This window comes from Vanessa atalanta, chromosome 7 (genome assembly GCF_905147765.1).
Source record: "Vanessa atalanta chromosome 7, ilVanAtal1.2, whole genome shotgun sequence".
Taxonomy (NCBI): Eukaryota; Metazoa; Arthropoda; class Insecta; order Lepidoptera; family Nymphalidae; genus Vanessa; species Vanessa atalanta.
In genome coordinates this window covers 8971052-8998139 of record NC_061877.1, presented here as the reverse complement: position 1 = coordinate 8998139, position 27088 = coordinate 8971052, and the positions used below count along the sequence as shown (strand labels likewise).

The 27088-nt window shown below is 34.6% G+C and overlaps 1 protein-coding gene across 1 annotated transcript; it reads right to left on the bottom strand.

Moving 5' to 3' along the window:
* Window positions 1-224: 224 nt before the first annotated feature.
* LOC125065119 (protein draper) lies at window positions 225-27088 on the bottom strand. The gene is made up of 18 exons (XM_047672561.1): window positions 26828-27088; window positions 15330-15556; window positions 12050-12345; window positions 11120-11366; window positions 10039-10170; window positions 9714-9831; window positions 8962-9173; window positions 8610-8755; window positions 7841-7991; window positions 7137-7243; window positions 6276-6437; window positions 4271-4477; window positions 3899-4057; window positions 3620-3796; window positions 2740-2907; window positions 2338-2667; window positions 1953-2078; window positions 225-1711 (listed from the first exon to the last, which is right to left on the bottom strand). Exons 2-18 carry the CDS (start codon window positions 15413-15415, stop codon window positions 1521-1523), a joined length of 3015 nt encoding a protein of 1004 aa, XP_047528517.1. The 5' UTR covers window positions 15416-15556; window positions 26828-27088; the 3' UTR covers window positions 225-1520.

Below are 27088 nucleotides of genomic sequence, written 5' to 3'. Positions count from 1 at the left end.
CGAATATTTTGGATCATCTGATGAATACCGCATTATATTAAAGCGTAACAATGCGAAAACCAATCACAATACTAGAAGTATACTTTTAATACGCAATCGTTTAAATTTATTTTATATATTTAATACTTGTTTTGAGAATTTATTAACATTTCAGATAAAAGACTCGTTCAATATATATTTTTTAGATTTAAAACAAAATATATATATATTTTTATATAAAAATAATTAAAATGTGTCTTTATTTTGGCCGATTCATTAATTTATGTAACCAATACTGAATAATAATAATTAATTATCTGGCAACAAAAAGAAAATCTTAATACATTTCGAGGTAGAAACGAAACTATGGAAATTACGGAATATTCCACGCGTTACAAGACACATGCGTAAAATGTATGTTTTCAAGCTCATATTGAATTAAAGTTTGCTGAGTATTCTTTTCACGAAACATTTTATTTTGGTTAATCGCCATAATTACTGTTCGGTTTATGCCAGGTAAAAGTATATTTTTATATAAACGTAGAACAAATATAACCGTATAGTATAGTTTTTAAATAAAAAGTCAACATAAATTTAGATTTTGTACTAGTGGTTATATTTAAACGCGAATAGGCAAAATTATTAACCTACAATTTTCACGATATAACAAAGATATGTTTAATTGCCCGTGGAAGATTGATGCCTAGTCTAGATCGTTCAAAAATTAAAAAAAAAAAAACATTTTTTAACTTCTTATAGCGTCGAGAATCCCCAAAATTTTTGTGACGAAATACGTTATAGATATAAAAATTATATAGCGGTGTGTATAGGGACAAATCAGAGCGCCGACCGCCTGTCTTTTCAAATAGTCATAATTTTTTCAATTAACGATTTTTAGCAAATGGTGGAGAATTACCGCGTAACAAACCCCTGCCTCCCTTTCCCTCCCTCTGTAAAATGCTGTCGGTTTCCGCTCCCTCTAAATACAAAAAACGCTAGACGAATTAAATGTTTTTTTTTTTCTACTAAGTAAACCAAGAAAGAGTTTTATTGTAAAATCTAATAAGGAGGCTGAGTTAAACGTTTTCAAAAATAAGTTTGTTTTTCACTCTCTAGACTAGACCTTAATATTAATTCTTGTTTTTATAAGGTCAATTTGTCGACTTATATAATATTTATGTTATTTGTGTCAAAATACACTTAATAGTATCGGTAGAGTAATTTACATAACACACATGTATTATTACCAAATACTGAGGAGCTTTCAATATACGTATCAAAATATAATTTGTTTCCACTAATATATCACATAAATAAAAAATAAAAAATGTATAAGCCCCCGAGTAAACCTACAGACTATACATTTTCGGCGAAAACTCCAATATTTTTCATATATTGTCGTAAAATCACAACCGCATAATGATAATTCCATTTTAAAACAAAGGGGCGACTTCAGATGTAATTCAAAAATATAATGAGTTAAAATGGCTACGAAACGGGGACGAACCCGTCAGGTTTCCGAGGCCCCCGGCGCCTCGGCGTCACGGCGCGGGCCCCCCGTCGCGCGGCTCGTCGTCGGGCTCGGCGGGCGCCGCGTGCAGCTTGGGCAGCGGCGGGATGGGGGGCGTGGCCGCTTCGGGGGCGGGGCCCGCCACTCCGTTGTTCATCCTCTGGTAGTGCGGCTTCCAGGTGTTCGCCGGCGGAGTGTAGTTCAGGTGGTCGTACTCCATTTCTATTCAATTATATTTGATATTTTGCAATAACGGGTAAGATAAATAACGAATACAGTGAAGCAGTTAATCGACTTTTCCTTTTTTAATAGTTTTTCTTAATAGTTACGTTAATTCATTAATAAAATATAGGATTTAAAATAATTAAAAAAAGTTAAATTAATTTATAAATGTGTTTTAATATATGTGTTATGTTGTGTACGTGTTATGTATGCTATGTTGTATGTCTATATATTAACTCACCGAATCCCTCCTTATGCTTTATCTCGTCATAGACATGGTCCAACTTATTGTCTTCATCTATGCAATGGTACAAGTTTGGATTAGTTAAATCAGCATCCTTATTCTTGAGTGACATTGGATCGTAGCCTAAAATAATTAGCGATTATTTAATTTATTATCCAATTTTCTTTCTTATTTATACAAAATACGAATGAATATGTTCATTCAATCGAAGAAAAGTTATATGTAGCTTTACAAAAGTTATATGTAGCGTAACGTGAATCCGAAACTATATTTTCGATTGCAGTACCTTGGGTTTATAAATCGAAACAGCAATTAACAATCTCAATTACTCAAACCTAAATATTAGTCTAGATTATACAGAGCGATCGCGGACGATACTTACTTCCGTTGGAGCAAGTCGCAGTCATTCTCAACCGCTCCATGGTGGCGTTGTTCAGTTTGCTGCCAGTGCCCAGATTGTTAAAGATGTGCGTCGCGTTATTGAGCAGCGTAGCAGAGTCGTCGCGCGTGGAGCTCTGGAACGAGTAGACCGGGTTGTCGAAGTGCTGCTGCTCCGGCTGCGAGCCGGGGTCCGCGGTGTAGTGCACGTGCGCGATCTCGCGCTTCAGGCTGCGCACGCGCTTGCGGTAGTACAGCAGCAGCAGCACCGCGCCCGCCGCGCACGCGCACACCAGCACCACCATGGCCGCCGTCAGGCCCGCGTTGGAGCCGCCTGCCGACACACGAGCCGCACGTACTATGAGTACGTCAGTGTCGCGGGTGAGCGCGCCGGGCGAGTACTGACCGTTGGCGCGGTCGGTGACGATGGCGTCGCTGGCCGCCTGGTCGCAGTTCTCGCCGATGAAGCCGCGGTGACACACGCAGCCCTTCACGGGGTTGCACACCCAGTTGCCCTCCGACGAGCAGTTGCAGGCCTCCATGCAGTGATCGCCGAAGTAGCCTTCCGGGCAGACTACATACAATAACACATGTTTATTGTTCGTACTGAATTTATTTTTGTAGAACAGGGAAATGGACCTGATGAAAAGTTGTCTCTACCGCTTATAGACTAACATCGTCAATGTGGCGCATTAACGATGGTAAAATTTTCGGAACTAGGATATTTTGTCCCTCGTACCTACAATTGCAACCATACTAAGTATTGCTATTTGGCAGAAGAATACCTGATGAGTGGGTGGTACCCGATCCAGGCAGGCTTTGTGTACAAAGCCCTACCGCCAAGTGAAGATTTTAAGTCGTTTACCTTTCGTCTCATTTAAAAGTGAGAACAAGCGTGTAGCGATACCGTCTGGCCACTTAAGGTCACGGCGGTCAGTTTATTGTACACCACAAAGAGAGATAAATAAAACATCCCTGCCAATCCCATGGGAGACCAGCCAACTGTCCAGTTCAGGACATAATATAGTGGACAAGTGTGAGCGCAAACACAGGCGCACTCTCTATTCCGTCACTCCCTTAACCCGATGGGACGACACATCTGACATGACCGCAAAGAGTTCAGGCGCAGGACCGACGGCTTTATGTGCTTTCCGAGGTACGGAAGTGCACACACTTCCAAATTCCAGACCTCGAGAATAACTTTTCATCGGGCCGACCCGGGGTCAGTGACCAGACCGAGGAGGCGGAGAGTGAGTACGGAGAGTGGGTACGGAAGCGACACTGACACTGCGTGCAATAGCTGCCGGTGTATCCGGGCGGGCAGCGGCAGTAGCCGTCGTTGGGGCGGCAGGCGGCGCCGCGCGCGCAGCGGCACGGCTGCGTGCAGCCCGCGCCCCACCAGCCCGCGCCGCACGCCGCGCCGCACGCCGCGCCGCGCCAGCCCGGCAGGCACTGGCACGCGCCTGGGGGCACACGGGGTTCGTTTATCTCCGTTACAGTTCTATTACTGTTGATGATTCTGTATTATGTTATAAATGTCTGACTTTTGAATATAATTGAGTTACCCGTGACATGGTGGCAGTCCGCGCCGTTCTTGCAGTTGCACCTCTGTCCGCAGTCCTCTCCGTACGTGCCGAGCGGACACGGGTACTCGCAGTTGACGCCCGTGAATCCACTCGGACACGAGTACTTGCCCGTCACGGGGTCGCACGTCGCATTGCCTGCTACGAGTTGAGTGATCAATGAGCGATCGTTCTTTAACAGTGTGATATGGTCACACGAGTAGCGCTACCATTGAACATTGTTTATGCAATTTAATGTATTGTTCTCGCGTAATGTTGACTTAAACAATCTCGGTTGTTTGAAAATACGAAAAAAAACCTATGATTTTTACGTAAGTGACGACGGTCAACGTGGCAGTGGTGGCGTGATCGTACCCAGCGGATGGTAGGGGCAGTTCTGCTTGCAGGCCACGCCGAAGGTGCCGGGCGCGCAGGGCAGGTCGCAGCGCTCGCCGCGCCAGCCCGCCGCGCACTGGCAGCGCCCGCTGGCCGCGTCGCACGACGAGTTGTTGGCGCACGGGCAGCGCTCGGAGCACTGCGAGCCGAACTGCCCCGCCTCGCACTGCGTCTCGCATCGCACGCCTGTCGAAGGGGACAAGCTTTACTTTGTACATTTACTGCGCCGACGGCTTTTTTATTATATTTTATCGTCTTTATGAAATACAGAATCGACTCATTTAAATATTGTATATGTTGAGTACTACATAAAATTAATATTTACATACTACGTGCAATATCTAAAATGTATGATGTCTGTTATGATTCCAACTAATGTTGAAAGGTGTAAATTAACTAGAATGTGATTTTAAAATATAAAACAAAAACAAATGCAAACAATTTCATATATTAATCTTTAATCTATTTAAAACTGTATGTTGAGTACAAATGATGTAACTGCACTGTTTCATTCTCAATAGTAACACTCCACATATCTTCAACGGAGAGATCAGATAGATCACCATCAGCTATGACAACGAGAGCCTTAGCTTTTCCGATATTCAACATATGAAAAGCATGTCTTAAATCTGGAAAGGTCATATTCACATTGAAACTATGTCTATTCATTTTCCAAGCGTAACAATTGCTTTGAAATATTTTGACATGACCCTTAGATAAAAGACCTTGAGATAGAGTATTAGAAGCTTTGTTTGCAGATTTTAATATGTTGTTAACATTTTCAGTTTCAACGCTATGTTTGGGCTTTCGCAAATATGATCCTTGCTCATCGCTTCGTATGTTTTTGGTAATTTCATCGATATCTTCATAAGAATTCGCTTTCGATTTATCGCACGTATCGTATATTATTGTGTTCCAAATAACATCTGTTTCAAAATAAAATATAAAATTAAAAGGTGTTTTAGTATGTTTCTCATACATACCGATCCTCCGGGAAAGACCTGAACATGAGTATATGATGCAATTGTGGTTTTATTAGCTATTTAACGCATAATGACATTATCTATTTGTAATTAAATAAATAATATATTTTTCTCGAAACTATTATACTACTCTTGTACAAATGTATTAGCATTGTACTAATGTTCTAACTACTCCATCAGCGTCGAATTGAATTACCTCAAAAAAGCTTAATTTTTTGCTTTTAACTTACCCTTATTCAATTCCTAGACTATCTCTATCTAAAATGTATTTAATCGGTTCAATAGTTTTATCCGAATGCGGTAACGAACAAACATACACATATACTTTCGCATTTTAAATATTACTCTAATTTTGAGGGAGATATATACAATGTACACGCACTTTTATAGTCTGCACATTGTACTGCAAGCCAGCGAGAGACGTTTGTTCAAAACGTTTGAGGCGCAGTTGTGTAAATATATGTCTCTTACTCTCACACTTTTCGTATTTTCTTTAACATTCATGGCAAAACTTATTAACACAAAGGGCAAAGGTTTGTCATCGTGAAATAATGTATCGGTAAAATATTATTATAACCAAGTATGTACAAGTAAATGTTACCTAGTCAAGAATGGTTGATATTCGTCTTGAATTAGCTCCTACCCATACCATATAAGCTTAAAATTTAATTCAATATTGTAACATTAATAAAGAATAAAGAATATATTGAATGATTTTTTGACAAATATTACAAGAAATGATGAAAATTGCTCCGACCTGATTATTACTTGACTGCCTACTTTACTATCAATCGTAATATTGGTAAATATGCATTTATATTTTATCATATATTACTCGTACTATAAATGCGAAAGTTTGGATAGATCCATCCACGCTAGAACGGCAGAACCGATCTGAATTAAATTTAAATCGGATGTAGGTTTATGGAATAATGTTACTAACAACTGCGCCAATGTATGACACTTAGAGAATAGGACCAATCAAGTATGATGATGGTGACCTCTCCAGCTGGTTTCACAGATGCAAGCTCCGGTGACGTGGTGGCAGCCGACGGCGTTGGCGGAGCAGTCGCAGGGCAAGGAACAGTTGTGTCCGTAGAAACCGCTACGACAGCGACGCTCACAGCGCACGCCTTCGTATCCTGGACTGCATACACATTCACCTGGATAACAACATTTTAATTAATACCCAGTTTTTATATATTTGAAGTGAAACTTCTTTAGAATCATTGGGATTTGAAAATGCATCACGACAAAGGGACCAACAAAAAAAAACAATACTATTTTTATTATTTATCAAGTGGTTTGCACAGACACTATTTTAAGCTTCGCTATGTTGATTACTATTACTAGTGGTTAGCGCGATGCTTTGTCACTCGTTTTATGATTGGCCCTAAATTTAAGTTTTCTTCTCACTTAATAGTTTTCACCTAACTATGGTGGGCAATACAAGTATGTTTGTCAATTTCTGCACATCTTCTAAATTACATATGATAATTGAAGTATCGTTAGAAGCATCTCGATCGTCCCCTGTTGTCTATTTATTAGATGAGAAATAATTGAATAGGTGGTGAAGAAATAATGACAGGAATATTTTCTTGTTTCATACTTTTAGTGAGAAACACACCTTGTGTTTTTTCTCTGTCAGATTTTAATATTTAAACTTACATATTTTTTTTATTAAAATAAATATTAGTTTAAAAAATAATGTCAAACGTCCAGTCGCTCATGAGTGTCGCAAGATCTAAAGTTTTGTCGTAATGTTATTCGAATAAACTTATTTCCTAGAAAAAACTTTAATAGTATATATATAATCAAAACTTTAAACTTTTTTTGCTAAGGTTTATAATATTATAACATACCATTGACAGGGTTACAAGGAGCGTCGTTCTCACATTCACAAGGCTGTAGACATCTATGGCCAAAGGTTTTTCCATTGCATGGTCGATCACATTTCAAGCCATCGAAACTATAAACATAAAAAAAAAACATTTCCATTATTTGACACAATGACAATTATATATTATTTATACTGTTACCCATTACCAATATTAAGCCAAAATAGTAAATTTCATCTTATCTCTTTGGATTCATGGCTAGATAGTTAGTAGACCACAGATATAAAGTTGGTGTTCAACTCCCGTGTGGCCGTAACATCGAGATATATGTATCTTTGTTCGACTGGCAATGAGCCAACTGATAATAAGTGGTAATCAAAGATGTTGCTGTAATAAAATATTAATATTTCCTCATATAACCAATGCACCATAAACTTTGGAAACTAAGATCTTATTTAGTTACACTGGCTCACTCACTCTTCAAATCGAAATACAATATTACATAAGTATTGCCAATTGGTAGTAGAATATATGATGAGTTGCACTAACCCCAACCACCGTGTTAATTACAAAGTACCGCCACAAATTAGGAAAATGTGGGAATAGAGTGCATTCGATTGGGCGCGCACACTTGACACTTTAATATAGGAGATAGCTCATTTGATCAGTGACACTGAGACAGCTGAGTATAGGCATCGGGATTCAGTAAGACAGCCAGTAGAACTGACCCGGGCTTGCAGTCGCACTGGCCGGTCTCGTGCGAGCACGTGGCGTTGTTGTGGCAGTCGCACGTGTCGGCGCAGTTGTCGCCGTACAGCGGGAAGGGGCACGGCTCCTCGCAGCGCAGGCCGCGGTAGCCGGGCGCGCACAGGCACGAGCCTGAGGGTTACACGACTCAACACTGCGGACTGACGCGAACGCAACCGATTCTTTCTTTCATACATCATTAGCCACGTGATATATCAAGAGAAACATTTCAGTGTCGTGTCATACGACGAGTGGCAAGTACGAGTGAGGGTTCAAATTCTAGATTATCGGGCAGGACGATTTATCAAGCTTGTCAATTAGTTTATGGATATCGAGCTATTCGTTACAGAGAGGCTCTCATATTTTTCGGTAGCCGATAAAAAAATCGGATGCGTTTAATACCTCGTCATACAAATTTAATTACAATTATTGTTTAAATATGAAAAAATACAGATTATTTTTTACATTACTTTTCATTGTTAAGTTAACTTATCTTAAGGATATCTGATTTTAGGGTATACAAATTCACCATTGCGGCAGGATTAAATTACTTCCCGATAAATATTTTAATTTACACCATTCGAGCGCTGAAGAGTTCTCATACTTGTAACCAAAATAAATATTTTATAATTATATTTAAGGGCAAAAAATGGTTTATAATTTGCATACTTTTTCTTAATTTTAGTACAATATCTAGAATTGTTAAAGTATTATCAACATTCTATTGGTCAGAGAGCGTGGACTACCGACCGTTGACGGGCGAGCAGTGTCCGCTGTTCTCGCAGCGACACGTGGCGCGACAGCCCTTCCCGTACGTGAGCAGCGGGCACTGGCGCGTGCAGAACTCGCCCACCCAGCCCGCCGAGCACTCGCAGGCGCCGGTCCACGGGTCGCACCTGGGGACGGACACAGCTCGAGAACACACGCCGAATCGAGTATTCACTCATAACCAATAGTTTCATATAATATTTGAAGCAGCAGCAGGTTATGCCGCAAACACACTCGCTACAACAATTATCTACATATAAAATAGTTTTCAATCGCTTTCGCGACCAAAAATTTGTTTTAATGCCTGGCAAACATGAGAGAGAGGAATAGTCACATGTCCGTGGTGGAGGGGTTGCACTCGCAGTCGTGGTCGCAGCGCGGCCCCCAAGTGTCGTCGGGGCACGCGCGGCGCTCGCACCACGCGCCGCGCCAGCCCGGCCGGCACGCGCACGAGCCGTCGCGCGCCGAGCACTCGCCGCCGTGCTGGCACGCGCACGCGCCCAGGCACTCCACGCCGAACGTGCCCAGCGGACACGCCTCCAGGCACTGCGCCGGCGGAACCACATTCATTAGCACTCTCTACTTCGACAGACGCTAACTACTAACTAAATGGTGTTCATTTATTGAAGACCCATGAGCCCTCCGGCTGTAGTGAGGCCTCCGATTATATTTAAGGATACCGTTTGAATCATTATGCTGCTTATGCTTATGCTAGGTAATTCTATTGATCCCGTTCGTTTTTCAGTCCCGAAAATTTCGAAATTAAATTTTGTCAGTCTCCGAACTTTCGGGACTGACAAAAATGAAAGAAATATATTGTTAATATTGCATTAAAGGATACAGACTAGGAGACGAAACATAGTTCGCGTTATTCTTTTAGTCAAAGTCAAAGTCAAAAATCTTTATTCAATATAGAAGTGTTTACACTTGCTTATTGATAGTCAAAAATCTACCACCGGTTCGGAATTTAGCACCTCGGACCTGAGAAGAACCGGCGAAAGAAACTCAGCGGGATATATATATATTTTTTCGAATACTCAAGGAATCGTTATAATATCTACTCTTGAGTGTTACAAAATACTGAACCTTTTCTCCTGTAAAACCAGCTTCGCACTGGCATTTTCCAGTAACATGATGGCATCCAGCACCGTTGGCACATTCACACGTCTTTTCGCACTTATCGCCCCATCTACCGGCGGGACATCTGCAAGAAGAAAATGAAATACTTGATTTAATTATAATGCACTAATTAGATGATTGAACCTAGATAATTTAATTTAAGAATAAATTTATTTTATTATCTAATTATTATTATATTAAAGGTTAACACAATAATGATTACCGAAGCGTTATTATTAATGACACATAACTCAAAGTCCAGGAGCATTATATATGTACATGATACACGTACTTGTTAGCGCACACCTCCCCGGTCCAGCCGGCGGTGCACTCACACTCGCCGGTGAAGAAGTTACACTTCCCATTATTCTGACAGCGACATCGCAACGGGCATGGCTCGTCAACAGGACATTTCTCCTCGCATCTAAAAACAATAACATGAAGATATAAATGTTAATTACACATACTACAATAATTGTCTACGTTTAAAATAAGGATACCAATGCTTGATAAGTGTTTTAAAGTCTATATTATTTTACAATCAAATTATCGAATAAAAAAAATCATATAACTTCAATACAAAAATATTATTAATAAGATGTTAAAAAAAGTAATCCGTTGTAAGTATATTTTTTATTTACAAGAATTGGCATATTTTTTAATCATATTGATAATTTTCAATTAAAACTATCTCTTTAATATTAGATAGTTCGATTGCTCTTATACGCGTTCATAAAAAAAAGATCAAGATCTAAATGTATTGACCCGAGCGAGATAACAATACAAAGGAATCAGTCAATTTATTAGCCCAGACACACATTACAGCTGATAAGACCTTCGACAGACGATTGAATTATTTTATTGTTTAACACGCCCTTGACTAATTGCAGAGGTCATGACGCGATTGTTCTTAATTGTTTGTGTTATAGAAGGCCTACACTGAAACAATACTCATATTAACAACAGGAAATTATAATATAAAAACAACAAATAACATTTCTATCAATAGTTGACAAAACAAATTATGAGGTAAGCATCTAAAACAAAGGAGAAAAATGGATTATCAATGAATCGAAATCGAATCGACTCGAGTAAACTATTTTAAAGTTGGTGACCATTTTATATTTTGTTTTAATAAACAAATAGTTGTTGGTGGATCGTGGTCTCAGTAGGTCATAAGCATTTACAGTAATTTGTAAGTATTCCTTAAACTGCAACTAACAAACATAAACGAGAATGTTGTGTTTCTTCAGTCTTTAATTAACACACTCATAAGAACCCCACCGGCATTCTTTGAACAGCAACTAAATTTTTAAGCAAATTTTAAAACTTATCACATCATCAAATCAAGAATGGACACATAAAACACTTACAAAGGTCCAGTGAAACCCTGGAAACATTCACAGGCTCCACTCGCAGGATTACACGTAGCGTTATTCTTGCATTCACACTTCTGGTCGCAGTTGTCACCAAAAGTGGGCGGCGCGCAGGCTTTCTCGCACGCGTCACCGCGCCAGCCGGCCGTGCACGCACACTCGCCAGTCAGCGGCTCGCACGTGCCGCCATTCATACAGCGACACTCATTTTGGCAGTTTCGACCCCATTTACCATCGGGACAAGCTGAAAATGTATACATGGTCTTTCTCAATCTAGTTCTTTACAATACAAAAAAAATCGCTGGACGTTCTTGGATATTATGGGAGAAATCGCAGTTAATCTGTTAGCACAAAATTGTTTCAAATAGATGTACTTATCTTTAAAATTATGGAAATGATAAAATATTTAGAATAATTTGGTATCAGAGAAAAAATATCTAAAATACTTAAATATTAATAATTATTACTAAATATATATATAAAGTAAAATTATACAGTAATGCAATAAATGTCCAACGAATGACAATATAAGTGATAGTGATTAATTCATTGTAACGTACGGAGAACTTTGATTCGTCACTCGCGTGAGATATAACTTGTGAATCTTAATTACAATATTTATCCCTTTTCCAGTCATGGAAAATTATATTTGATAATATGCCTGTGTTCTTTGATTCACTGGGACACAAAAAATCTCATGAAAAATTTCCGTTTATTTATAAAAAACAAATTGACTTTGATATCGATGTCATCATTTCATAGGTCTGATTTATTAAAAAAATCAAGTTACTTGTGTTTTGGTGGTTATTTATGTGATTATTGAACATTTTCGCGACCTCATTTTATTAAGGGACAATTGCTTCAGACTTATGAATAACAACAATTGACATAAAAAATGAATCGAAACACATAAAATAATATACTTACATATATCACACGCGGGTCCCCCATATCCGTGCGAACACGCACACGTATTCGGCGCCACACATTTCCCGTGTACACACGATTCGACGCACACAGGCGCACATTGCTTCCCCTCGGAATCCGGCGCGTAACCTTCACAGCATTCTTCGACTGGCCTCTGTTTCACCAGAATCTGAGTTTTCAAAACCTGCTTGAACTTGATCTTGTATTTGGAACATCGTGGGGGTACATTGAAACACCAGGCGTATTCTTTAACTTGAAATGGTTTCTGCTCGGATACTCTGATTGTTGTCGTATACCTAAAGATATAGAATTGGTTTTAAATTTCATTCTCATTTCAGTTCATTGTTCTGACTACTGAATAACTCATTCAAATGATTATATTACAAGGAAAGAAGATAAGTATGGGCATTAAAAATGTGTAACATAAGCTGGAGCGTTATCATTCATTGACTGAAATAACAAGCGCATTATCGACACGGACATTTTATGTGTTTATAAAATATTATTACTGTAATAATATTTAATAAACAAAAATCAGTATCGCAATGAAATCATAAATCGAATTTCGATAAATAACCAAAGAGACCGCTATGTATATTTTATCCGAGACATTATAATTTTTTTAAAACTTTTTTTTTTATTATGTAGCTAGGCAGAAGAGTAAATAGGCCACTTTGTATGTGACACCACCGGCCATAGGCATTGGCGCTCTAAGAAATATTAACGATTCCTTACAAACTTCCCCTTTAAATATTCAATTACAATGAAAATAATAATAATTTACACTAAAGTAAAAACTCTTGGAATTAATTGATTTAGTTGAAATTCTCTTGGAAAATTCTATATATCTTGTATACTTTCGTAGTATTTTATTTGTTAAAAGACGGATTTAGTTTACAATTACATTATAAAAGGCTTTGTCTTGATTTGGTCATTGTTTAACAACTGTAATTGTTAACTTCGATTCAGGCGCGGTATATATATCATTGCATCATCAGGGAAAGCGTTCATTATGTTAAAGGATTTATATACTACCTTTAAAAACAAGAAGTTTTGGTAGATACATGTTTATGTAACAACCTGTATCTGTCCCACTGCTAGGCTAAGGCCTCCTCTACCTTTTTGTTGAGGATTTGGTGCTTACTCCACCATGCTGGTCTAATGCATTTTGGCGGATACATGCGGCAGATATATTTTTTTTAGGTTTCCTCACGATGTTTTCCTTCACCTTCCAGCACGAGATGAATCGTAAACACAAATTAGGCGTATGAGAGTTCAGTGGTGCTCATATATTAAATAGTTCAATATTTATTTAAAAAGGAACATTATACTTAAAATTAAATCGATTAGGGAGATCCGATTTTAATTTAAATGGACTTTGTATTAAGTTGCTCGACCAAAAACTCTCATATACATCCGGGAAAATCAAAAACATATATTGTAAAATAATTTACATTATACAGTTGAAATAATTTACAATATATAGCCAGTGCGACATTTGTGGTATATTATTTTTTATATCCAGGAACTCAATGGATATCACGCGTTTGTCAACAACAAATGTTGTGCAATGACGCAAACAAGTCCATACGTAACAAACTTAATGGACGAAGAGAAGGAAAACTATATATAAATAATATAATTATACAAAAAGAGCAAGCAAAGTCACACAGTAATAAGATAGTTAATAAAAACATAAAATTGTATTTTTTAAACTTTTAAATTGGAACATCATATAACATACGATCTTTTGCACTTAAGGTGTAACACAAAGGACACTAAAACACAACCCATATTGGAGCAGCTCTATGGAATAGACACCAAATATCTTCTCCAGAAAGAAGAAATGATAAATATACAATTATATTATATTCCAAGGCACGAAGCCTTCGAATATAATATAATTGTTTTAACATATACGGTTTTTCTTACTCTTCAAACATTTTTTTATTGTAACCAGTTACTTATAATATCTGAGATGCCTACGTTACTTCTTAAAGAGACTTATTTCACAATAATTATAGAAATTGTAATAATCAGAAAGATATTTAACAATAAAAGTAGTCGTTTGTGTTTTTATGTACACTCAATGTTTTTATCAAATAGACTAAATACGCTTACGCATTACCATCGTAATAGATATCTTATTTATTTAAGACTTATATGTACATGTATTTGTTGCATAATTTTATAGATTTTTTTTAAACGTAAAGAACACTCTTTTACATGCCTAAACGATAAGAAATCAATAAAGATATCAATAAGAAATAAAAGAAATATACTCGTTAATTTTTCAACAAACTCTAAAGCACGAACAACTACTACATAACGCTCAATTAATAAACATATTTATATATAAAACCTCCAAATATTTAAATCTCCTTAGCAGTATACCTACTAGCAAATAGTCATAATAAATATAATCAATGAACCATGCCTGTTTTGTGCAAAAATTCAGCGAGACGGCAGGCACCAAGAGTTTTCATATTATGCTTAAACCTAAGGAAATCTGACACATCTACATGTCTTGTTTTGTATAACATAGGTTGGCTCTCGGCAAAACCGGCCAACTGATGGAAATAATTCACCGCCCATAGACATTGGCGCTGTAATAAATATTAACCATAGCCTACAACGCCAATGCGCCACCAACCATGGACACTAAGAATTTATATCCCAGAACTCAACAATACAAGTAGGTATTTCTGTTTAGCGGTTAAATATCTGATGAGTGGGTGGTACCTACGCAGTCGGGTTTGCAAAAAGTTCTATCACCAAGATTATTAAACACGTCGATTGAAAGAGGCGGATGCAATAAGCTCCAAACAAGATCTTTAGAAAGTTTTTTTCCAACCAGTAAGACATTCATATCGCGATTAATAATCTAGCTTTAGCCATTCATTCATAAAATTCATGAATCGTGTATGAATCAAATTTAAAATAAAATAATGTCAGCAGTGCACTTTTATGGATTACGTATTGTAAAATCGTAAAATTGTCTCTTTTGTAGCTTCATTTAATTAAAACAAAATGTCTATATTGTTGACACACACAAAATAAGGTTTCACTGTGCAGGTTATACATAAAACATATACCTAAAACAAATAATCGTAATAGCGTTAAGCTATCGTAGATCTGTTCTCTGAATCTATGTAATGATATTTAAACATTTGTAGGCAATACTCTTTCTCAAGTAGTCAAGGCGGAAGATCTAAGTATTGCTTATTATTAACACAAGTGGTCATTCAACGACAGCAAGAGTTACATAAAGGGTACTCACGTCTCCTGTCTGGTGCAAACGTTTGGTCCTTCGAGCAGGGCGCTGACTGTTGCAGCGAGCGACAGCAAAACTATAGTCTTCCACATATCGGCTACCGTTCAAACAACTCTAAACCGCAACTCCATAACAAATGTATTGTTTGCGATCGTTTACGTGACGATATGCATTCAGCGCTTGTTTAGCCTTTCCTCTCGTTGCCTGTTGTAGCAAATTATGAATTGCTTTGTCTAGAACAAAGAAAAAATAACAAATACATTGAATCGATCCATTGAATTGACCGTCACATTTATTTTACAGAGTAATCTTTTCTTAGCTAAATTAAGAGCGCTTATTCCAATTGCCGCTTGTCAATTTTTGTCATTTTAAGCTTGCATGCGTGTAACTCCCTATGTTTGTAAAATCACAAATAATTTACAATTCATTTTTATGGGCAAACACAAATGATACTGAATTGTATATTTTTGAAAACATGTATTTTTAACTAAAATGTCATATGAGTAATGTTTATAAACATATATTAAGCGCCAATTGCACAATGGCTATTATGACTATTGACTTCTCCACTCCCAGCATAAGCGATAAGCTTAAAAGCAATGGTAAATAGGAATATTAGTAATTCCTTATATACACTATTCTTTTTAGAATAAAGTAGGATTTTTTTCAATAAATTCTATTATTAAGAGACTAAGCTTTGGAAAGTATTATTTGATTAAGTAACTGATAAATATTTGGCTCATAGTCCCTTTAAGAAAACTCGTGACCACGGCTTACCAGCATAAACGCTCTGAATGAATCATGTTATGTTTTATATTATTTAATTAATTACTGGTGTTTGTTTCGTCAAAAGTGTAAATTAAATTATTAATCTTTATTATTTTATTTTAGTAACAAGAAACATGCCACCTGATGATAATTGCCACCACTTAAACCTTGTAACAAGTAAACTTAAACGTTTATCCTGTAAGAATGTGACTGTATATTCTAGAATGTTAGGTTATGTCCGTAATTACACTGACTCAATTTAACTTTAACCTTAAGTAATTAGTGCTGTCTAACAGTAGAATAAAAATGGGCCGTAATAAAATCAGAGTATATACCCTACCAGTTCAATTTGAAAATTATGTTTGCGGTATAGGTATAACTCATTTATTGAGTAAGTTTAAGTTACACATCCGAAATAAAAATCTATGCGAAAACGTAACCGATGTTGTTTTCTCTTTTATGATTTAAATAGTCTAATGTAACTGAAACTATCCGAAACAATTATTATTCACATATCCGTATCCATATTCAGGTTCGATTCAATAACATATCCATAACTTCCCTGGCACAAACGAAGCTGCACGATGCAGCAGAGCGATGTGTCTTCGGCTTGGCATGAAGTTCCGAAATTTGTGCCGAAATGTTTCCCTACACGAAATTTCGCGGTATCGTAATGTATGCCTCAGCATAATAATTAGTGTCTCAAAGTTATTGTAGCATTTTCTTCATGTTTAAATATATTGTTATGTATATTTTACGTAAACACAAATTTCAAAATCAGGCAAAGTTGACAGTCCATATTTCTGCGTTCCATAAGCAAATGCTAAAATTATTCGCGAGAACAGTCCGCGTGTGACATGTTTTTACAGTCCAAGAGCCAGTGATCGGTAGACTTACGTTATAGTAGCAAGCTCCATATTACTACCAGGTATACTGCTTCACCTGCTGTTGGTGAAATGGAGGTTCACTATTCCCATCGAGGGTTCCTTTGCGCGTGCCATGGAGACGAAAAGCATAAAAATTGACTTTCAAAACGTGATCGCAGCAAGTCTGCGAAATTTAAATTTTAAAGCTATTTAAATTTGACAAACATTTACGTTATTTCAGCAAGGCTGAAATTTTACTTACGCTGTGCAAGATTTATAAAAACGATAACTATAAATTAAATATTAATTGCACGAGATACGATCCAAAATATATGATTAGTCAAACTAAATAGAAAACTAAAGTATCGCTGCGCATACTAACCAAAATTACAAGTGATATTCTACTATTTAAAAAAAAAAAATACTAAGTAACTATTTAGTGACCAAACGAAAATTTTATGAAATAAACTGTCGTCTGCAGCTTTTTTCTTGTTCCATGGGAATAATTTCAAACTCCCGAAATAAAAAGAACAAGTATATACATATATGTATGTAATAAAGACATAAGATTTGAATCAGAAGGACTCTTTAGCATGACCCACATAAAGATTATAAATATAATTTAAAACGTAAAGCAGTTCTTAGTACTTTTTTTACTAATTAGTGAAATTGAGATTTGTGATTAATCATTATTTGTCATAATAACCTTATGTACATTATACTAAAGTAACCTCAGTAAGTCGTGATTCGACGGAAACTCGGTTTTTTCGGAAGTAAATGTTTAATTTGAAGAGGTTTAGATTACCTTCGTAATTTATAACCTTAGAACTAGTACTCCTATTTATTGTAGGTACACTCTTATAAATACTAAAAAGGAAATTTGTAGGAATATACTTTCGACTCTATCGAGGACTGGAGTAGACACAATTTGGAGTAATGGAGATATTAGGGCTCAAAGACAGCTGGAAATAAAAGTTGTTTTTTTTTGTTTGTTTATTTCTACTATATTTTATTTACGTACATATTGCTTATCGAAGGAAACCTAGGTCTTTGATTTTGTTCGATTCGTTTAATTACAATTCCGCTAAAACCAATCAAGGCCAGCGAAGTCTGAATAATAATCCGTGACGTAAGGTACAGAGTAACAAAACTAGTACTTCAATGTATTAAACTAACATTCAAATTAATCAACAGAATAATTGAAGCATTTTTATTACACGCATTGAGATAATCATATCTGTAGTATATCGGTGTCTATTCGGCTCTATGATCTCGAATTTTTCGGATATCCTCAATTTATTTGCAGTGTAGAAATTTTTAATCAATTAGTCATTAATCACTTATACTGAAAATCATATGATGACTGTAATATCTTACAATTATATCCACAAGTTTGAAAGTGGCACCGGTAACCGAGAAGCTATGTGGAAGCCGGCTGTCATGTTATGTGGGCATGTTATGCGGAGGAATGAGGACCATGTTGTAAGAAAGGTCTTGAGCATGGACGTGGTTGGATATAGAGGAAGGGGAGGACCAAAGAAACGATGGATGGATTGTGTGAAAGACGATATGGCTGGAAAGAATGTTACTTGTGAGATGACATCAGACAGAGAAGTATGGGAGAAGAAGACATGCTGAGCCGACCCCAAATAAAATAGGGATAGAGGCAGTAGGATGATGATGATGTTATCCACAAAATTAATAATGTGTGTAGCCCGCATATTATGCAGATTTTCTCACGATGTTTTCCATTATCATTGGATATAAAGATCCAAGTGTTCTATCCATTCCATCTTGATACACAAAATGTTATTATACATAAATTTTAAAATAATATAATTAACTTAATAGCTATAGAATGTCACTGCAAAGAATCAAATTAATTAATTAATTCGTTCATTTAATTTCTTCTACGAAAGAGTAAAACTATTTGTATTCTATTTTCATGTTTCATACTATATAATATATTCAATATTTTAAAAATAAACAGAGACCACATCGATACTAGGAAAATCAAACCGCAAGAAGTAATATAACGGTTGCAATATTTGCATCGGTATGCACAAGCTGGTTGTTTTATAAAGCGAGTAAATTATACGTAAACGTTTAAAATCAAGTGAGGTCAACGAACTTAATATACCTTACCGTGTTTTAGGTGTAAAAGTAAATGCTTTTTAATTTAGTTAGCCCATATAGGATATGAAATTTTTAACACTGATTTTGATATTATTATATACATATGTTGTTTAAAAAATAGATCAAAGTAGATGATACTACGAATCTGTAGTTCAATAGTTCAGTGAAGTGGTAATGTTCCTTATGGTTTGATAAGGGTTGACTTTAATTTTACGGTTCTACTTTTTGTAACTATTCATAATACATAATCTATACTAATATTATAAATCAGAAAGTAACTCTGGCTGTAACCTCTTCATGCTTAAACTTTTAAACCGATATAGATCAAAATTTAGAAAGGAAATAGTTTGAGTCCCGGAGAAGAACATAGAGTCCGTATTTTAATTCACCCTTCGAGGGTATAAAATGGGAAGGAACATTTGTTTGCTATAGGTATAGTTTTCTAAGGTCGCAATTACAGCTAGTATAGTACATACATATATAATGCACAATATTATATTGCATTTGAGCATTTGCAATCGACTGAATGTTACCAATACAGTTACCAAATCAAATACATCCTAGATTGCATTTATGTTTCTCAATAAAGTAATTATTTAATAAGTCAATATAGTCCAGTAGTTACAACTCGTGATTCTTAACCGGTGGTTGCGGGTTCAAATCCAAATAAGCAACAAAATATGTTTAATTTGTTTTTATAATTTATCTAGTAAGTACTTGACGCTGAAGGAAGGCATCGTGAATTAACCTGCATATGTCAAATTGCACTGAAATTCCCTCATATTATGCTGGATACACATGCGACCTAATTGGTACACGCATTGGAGCACCAAAGTCGAATAAGCTCCAAACCTTCTCAAAAGATTCTACTGAGAAAAACCAGGAAGATACTCAATAATTATATTTTCAATGACATATGTCATAATTATGTCCTGAATAGAAATTAACGAATACTGAGTCCACCTATTTCCGCCTTGTCTTATAAGCCTTATCTATTAAAGTATTTACATACAATTTAAATTTATTATTTGCTCAAGTTAAAATTTCTGCTGCATCTTATTAAAGAAACGTATAAATATTATATAATATTATAGAACGCATTGTCTCAGGCATCTATTGACATACTTAATCGGAGACGTAGTCTTATAAGAGTCCCTTTACTTCTCGTGATTATATAATAAATGTAGCTGATTCTACATTACCCATCAGGGTAGGGTAAGGTAAGGCATAATTATGTATATAAATATTATAAAATCCATTTTCTGAGTACACGGCACAGAATGACCAGATGTAGTAAGACTAACTGACGACCTCCGTGGTCGAGTAGTGTGTACACCGGTTTTCATGGGTACGCCACTCCGAGGTCCCGGGTTCAATTCCCGGCCGAGTCGATGTAGAAAAAGTTCATTAGTTTTCTAAGTTGTCTTGGGTCTGGGTGTTTGTGGTACCGTCGTTACTTCTGATTTCCATAACACAAGTGCTTTAGCTACTTACATTGGGATCAGAGTAATGTATGTGATGTTGTCCAATATTTAAAAAACTTATACAATCCACTGGGCTATCCGATAGTCGACCACAAGACTTGGATAATACACTTTCTTAAGTGTCGATTATAACGGCCTGTAAATGTCACCATACTGTATCAAAAATGCGATAGTGATAATAATGGTCAATAGCGTAAATAATCGTTAATGGATCATTAGTTCATATCGGACTAATAGAAGTATGAAAGAAAATCTAATTATATCAAACTATTCTTTTAAAATAAGTCAAATGAAACTATTGTTTATTTTTAATTTAAATAATACATTGATAAACGTTACTAGGGAAAACATCATAGTTACTATCAAAGGAAACTCCGTTTTTATACAAAGTCAGAACAAAGAACTGTTCAATCATACGGAAGGGTAAAATGTTGGCAGGATCCGCTGCACGCTCGTCTACTCGCAACTCCCTGATTCGAAATTGTAAATGAACCGGCGTCATTGTAAACATCATGAAGGTATTTACTATATAACATTCCACGAATGAAACTTGATATTGACAATTTAGCAAAATTTTAATCAATACGGGTCCTATATTTTCGTTTGCCCTGAGGCCCCGGAATGGTCTACGAAGACGGCCCTGTGGTGAATGTCTGTGGTACAGAGGTATAAATTAATATGAAACGACTGTTTTTAACCTTCCTAATAGTTATCAGTATGTCATATTATCTTAACTGATTTAGACCCGACATCGGTTGTTTTAATTGAATAAGCTAACCTCAAGGATTATCCACTGATTATTGGAAAAAAATGAAACTAAATTGGGTTGAAATAGTTTTACGCGTGCCACACGACAGTAATCATACCTTTCAAATTAGATTATATATTATATAAAACATAACAAAGAATTGTTTATAATAATATAACGGTACGATACAGTACTGTCGTTACGGTTCGCTAATAAAGAGAGTATTTTCACCATCGACCTTATTTACATTTTTTTTTTTTTCATCCAATTGTTAATTAACCCTGTACTGTGTGTGTATCACTTAAGATTAAATCATATTGTTTAGCTTTTGTGGACTATTACACGGGTATCTGGACAAGGAAACTGTTAACACGAAAAAAATTTATTGCATATAAATAACTACTAAACTACTAAACACGTGGTTAGACTTGTCGTTTTAAACTTAAATTTTATCTCCAAGAAAAACATTTATTATTAATACTCGTGATACTTAATTAATTAATATTTGCATTTTAAGTATTAAATAATTAGCAAACAGAAGATACAATTTTATTCCACCGAATAATTTGAAGCGACATTAACAAAATAAAACATCAAATAAAATTGGAAACAGTTGCCGATGTTATAAAGACTATATTATAGCAGAACGCAAACGAACCAACTTCAAACTGGATGAGTGGGTTGAATCTAAAAATACTTAGTACTAAAACTCTATGTGATTGCTATCAGTTATATTTTAGTCCATTCTAGCTTTTAACCAAATGCCACTTGAACAAAATGATACATACTATTTACAACTTTTGAACTATAAGTGCTAGGTCTGAAATAAACACATTTTATTTGAGACAACTATTTAATAAACATATAGGTACATCTTTATTTTTATCAGTTAAATAAAAATAAAAAGGTATTCTACACTATTATAAATAAGTTTTACTTTAATGCGGTATTCATTATTATGTTGATATTTATCTGGGAAGATTTAATTTTAAATTACATCAATATTTTATTTAGAAATTTCGTGTTTACAGACGAGATATAGAGGGCTTAAGAGTAAGGATAAGGACGTAACACAGTTCAAAGTTAACACATAGCTCGATTCCTGTCACTGGTTACCTATGTTATGTAATATTTGTTTATAATACCTCATTATTTACAAGAGTGTGATAAATTAATCCACTAAGACAGAATTCTAGTAATACATTAATGAAACACAACATTGAGAATACAGGTAATATCCTCGATCTGTTTGACTGACTATATAAAAAGCTGTGAAATATTGGTAGTTCAACTCGGATGCTGCTTATCTATAAATTAATCGATGATATTCGGTAGCTCTGCGCGCGATGTGTCGTAGTATTGTTTTTATACTGGTCTTATCACTTCCAATGGCATTTATGGTGTATTACATAAAAAAATATTGTTAGTTTATTTTCATGTTATTATGACCGTATAACAATAGAAGGGAAAATATATATTTTTCCATTTCTTACACATATTTCATAAATATTTTACCTCTTCATATTATTTATTATTTCGCTTTTACGAATATTATATTCTTCTGACCGATTTCGTATACGACGGCTGTTCTTAATGGAGACAAGCCAACGGCATAGGAATCGTAGGATACAGTATAGGGTACAAGTTTTAACGCTTAATCATATGTGTCCTCCCAAACAGTCCAGAAACTAGACTACTAAACACAGAAACTTTCAAAAATATAGGCTGTTATTATTAAGCATTTTAATAGTTTTGACCCAGAATATAAACCGAAAAATATATTTATTAATCACTTCACTCTGTATACATCTAATTATACTGGCTCAACATTTACACTTGAACAGACCTATTACCGAATAAGCAGTTATACAACCTTATCAAAATAACGCTGCGCAATTAAAGAAATATAGAGAATCCTAATTATAATTAATGTTTTAAGTAATAACAAATAGGTACCTGCAATTCTGCACTAAAAGAAATTGTGAAAGCAATACAAGTAGGTTACCTCGTTTTTGTGCCACAAATAACTACGTAGATCAATAACTTTAGACGCTATGTCAAATTAATTTTTAACATAACTATTTGTATTTTGTGAAGAAATTCGGATATTAGCAGTTTATACAAAAATAAGGTTCTGGGTACACGAAGCACGATGTTAACGAATAAATACATCGACAAATCTAAAAAGATAAGTTTACTATTATAATGCTTACATGATTTTGTATTACAAATAATTAAAAAATCTATTTTTCTTCCTTGTAATGGGAGTTACTGCTTGATGTACTTTTGTCTGGGATGGTCTTATGTTTATCCAAAATGATTTGCTTTGTACTGCTTAAATAGGTTGTATTAAGATAAGAATGTAACTACTGTCCGTAATTTTTTTTCGGCGATTCTTCTGGAGTCTGGCTGATCTATTTGTACAACTATTTGACTTCTAAATAAACGAGTTTTATATTTATTTCAAATTCTAGAAACAAAATGATCAACGAATTAGTTATTACAAAAAAAAAAAAAATTGTTAAACTATGTAGGTACGACTAAATAGCTGTTCAATTTATTGATACCGTTACTTCGCGTTATAATCAACAAATTTAACTACCTAGATCTATTGTACTAAATTATTTCGTTAGACACATTGAAGATGACCTAATCAGTTTAAAGAGGTCACTCGCTGGTTGATTCTTTTAATCGGAGTATGTGTATTATAAACATAAACATATCAAACAGAAACGCGAGAACCATCCAATTGTCACGTATATATTGACAAAACACCAGACGACGGTGAAGAGCTAAACAATTATGACCGTTATGAGCTAAACAGGTCACTACGTGTGGGTATGGCACTGACTAACCTCTTTGACATGCGTTAAATTAGTATTCGCGATATTTATTTACATGTCTATGAGTAAAGATAAATATTTATACTAAAAACAACTGATTCATACAATTTATATATAGAAAAGACTTATTTTTTACTTGAATAACCTAAGTTGCGTCTGACATGAGTTGTTCGCCTCTAACTTATTTAAATGAGTGCATTAAAAATTGCCTGTAAGGTTGTAACTTATCTTGTGAGTACGTGCAGACAACGGTCGAATAACGCTGACACGTCAACCATCTCATCCCGGATGCAACAATGATAAAACATTCAATTACCAGGAAAAAAAGAAATGTTGTACAATCAGTTTGAATTACGATACGCAACGGTGCTGGAAGTAAATAAATGGTAGTTTATATAAATAAACATCTGAAATACATTGTTGATACCAATTTTGTTTTGTTTCAACTTTAATATTATCTCCTGCATATTTACGAATAGAATTCCCGCCTTTTTATGAATTGATTCAAAGTTTAACTATGACTAAATTATAATTTATTTTGCGCTCCGTCCTACTTTACTGCCGACACAAATACTAAATAATCTTTTTATTACACTAAACTACTAACTCAGTGTAATTTAATAAATATATTATCTGCATATTTTTTTTAACTTTTTTGCCAAAACCGTCCAAGACAATAGCTGTTACCTGGTTGTTCATTCATATAACTCCTGACTTATATTGTCAGACGCGTACTTTATCTTTCATTAAAGGTTAATATGTTATTTCAAATAGAGTCACATAAACTTACAAATATTTCTATTTTTGACTGAATATTTAGCAAATATCAAGATTTTTACTCACACAAAAGTATTTTGCTACATCTGTTTTTTTTTGCTTTGTTTACCTTACTTACCAATTATTTTTCTGTCATAAACTATAACACTTAAAATATACTATTTATAAAAAAAAAAATTAATTTATAATTTTTAATTCCGTTCCTTCTCATTGTTAATCTAGATTAAAAAACTCGAATTTCTTAATACTGAATTTAGTTTTCCATGAATTCAAAAGAAACAAACAAGCAAAACTATATAATAATTGTACTCGAACACCGCTTCGCTTGGTTTTGAGAGTTTGTCGCAAAGTGCTATGTGTCCTTTATAGGTCCATCGTCTCTATGTCTGACCACTATGTCTATCCACAAAAATAAAATTGGTTACTGAAAACGAAAATAATAAACCAATAAGACTAATAAAATAACTTAAATTGTTTTCAATAATAATCCAATTTAAATATAATTTCAAACCATTATACTTGATAAATGAAACAATTTACAGTAAAGACAATTCTTCAAGCAGATCACTTTTGACATTATGCTATTTACAGCAGACATGTGAACAAAAAATGTAATACCAAAATATCTACGAATCCTTTGTAGAAAATCTGGTAACCATGTGTGGAATAAATTATTATAACAATTCAGTATTACTCATAAGTTCCAGTAAACGGAGGTATCATAGTTTTAAGTTGAATAGCTAATAAGCACATGTGGTATTATTTATATTTATATAACAGTGATAGTATGACTAATGTAACCTATGATCAAAAGTCGACACAATGTTTTATTAAAAATTGTGATAAACATGTTATCAATCAATATATTGACTAACAACTTTATTGTTACAATTTTTTCTTTATATAATTATTAATTATCCACATACTAATATGACATATACTAATTTATATACAAAGAAATATATATTAAAAATAATACGTAATACTAAATACTAACTGTATTTCTTTGTTGAATATCAATTTAAAAAGTTATTTATTTATTTATTATGAATAAAATAAGCTTGAAAAGGGTATAACATAAATAAATTCAATTAATTGCCTTATCTGTTGTAAATATTATTATTACTATTGGCTTTTATTTGTTATTGAGTATCTTTTGACTATCTAGTCACAGATAGGACTTTGTTTAAGTGAATGTCAATTATCAGTACTTGATATTACATTATGATTTTTTATGTTCTACTATGTATTATTTTTATATGTATAATAATAAGAGATTATGTAATGTTGTCTAGAAATTGATAACTGTTTATGATTATCTTTTGATAGATACTATCAGAGGTTATATTTGTTATAACAATTACATCTGAAGCTGAAATAAACTTTTTTATATGTATGTGAACTTGATCACTATCAAACTGCGTTACCTAAGTGTATTTAATAATAACCAGTTTATATAAAGCTGACACTCAAAGTACTAGCTTAGTTTTTTTACTACTTTATAACTATATATGTATATACAAAACAAGGTCAATGACAGAATCAAATAAGAAATTAATAACTATGTTAAATGTCAAATAATCTTTTAATACAAAAATATAGAAGAAAGAAAATAACACCAAAGTTCATAATATGACCTAATTTTTTTTTTATAATTTTTTTCTAAAACTTATGCAAATGTCAATCAAATTTTAGACAAATTATAAATATATCTTTGAGATCTGTTTTAAAACACTGATATTGACGTTTTTTTTTTTGTGTTAAACTATGATTTTAGCAGTTGACAAATGGAATATTGTATACATAGCTTGTCATACATTTGTTATTAAGCGAAAGCTACCACATACCCAGATATAATTTAATGTTATCCTTTATCTCTTACCGGAAACTGCAAATTAGCTGATTGTTTGAAGATATCACCACTATGATTCACTAATTCACACTTGAAAACCACTATAGTAGCAACTGTATAAATCACACATTTAAAAGTCTGTAATTAAATACAAAAAATAACTGATTATAAATTCCACTGTTCCTTATGACAAATAAATATACATAACTTGAAAATCAAATAAGACTTTAGTACATCTCCACTTCAGTACACATCCACTTCAGTACACCCTTTAATAATAAGTAAGACAAA

Bases quoted from the DNA above. Each gene is read 5' to 3' on its own strand.
- LOC125065119 (XM_047672561.1), bottom strand. From the start codon at position 15,415: ATGTGGAAGACTATAGTTTTGCTGTCGCTCGCTGCAACAGTCAGCGCC. The intron at 10,171-11,119 runs GTAAGTGTTTTA...TATTGTTTTTAG, and splicing joins CAGGGTTTCACTGGACCTTT to ATGCGAGGAGAAATGTCCTG. The intron at 2,079-2,337 runs GTAAGTATCGTC...TAATTATTTTAG, and splicing joins TGCGACTTGCTCCAACGGAA to GCTACGATCCAATGTCACTC.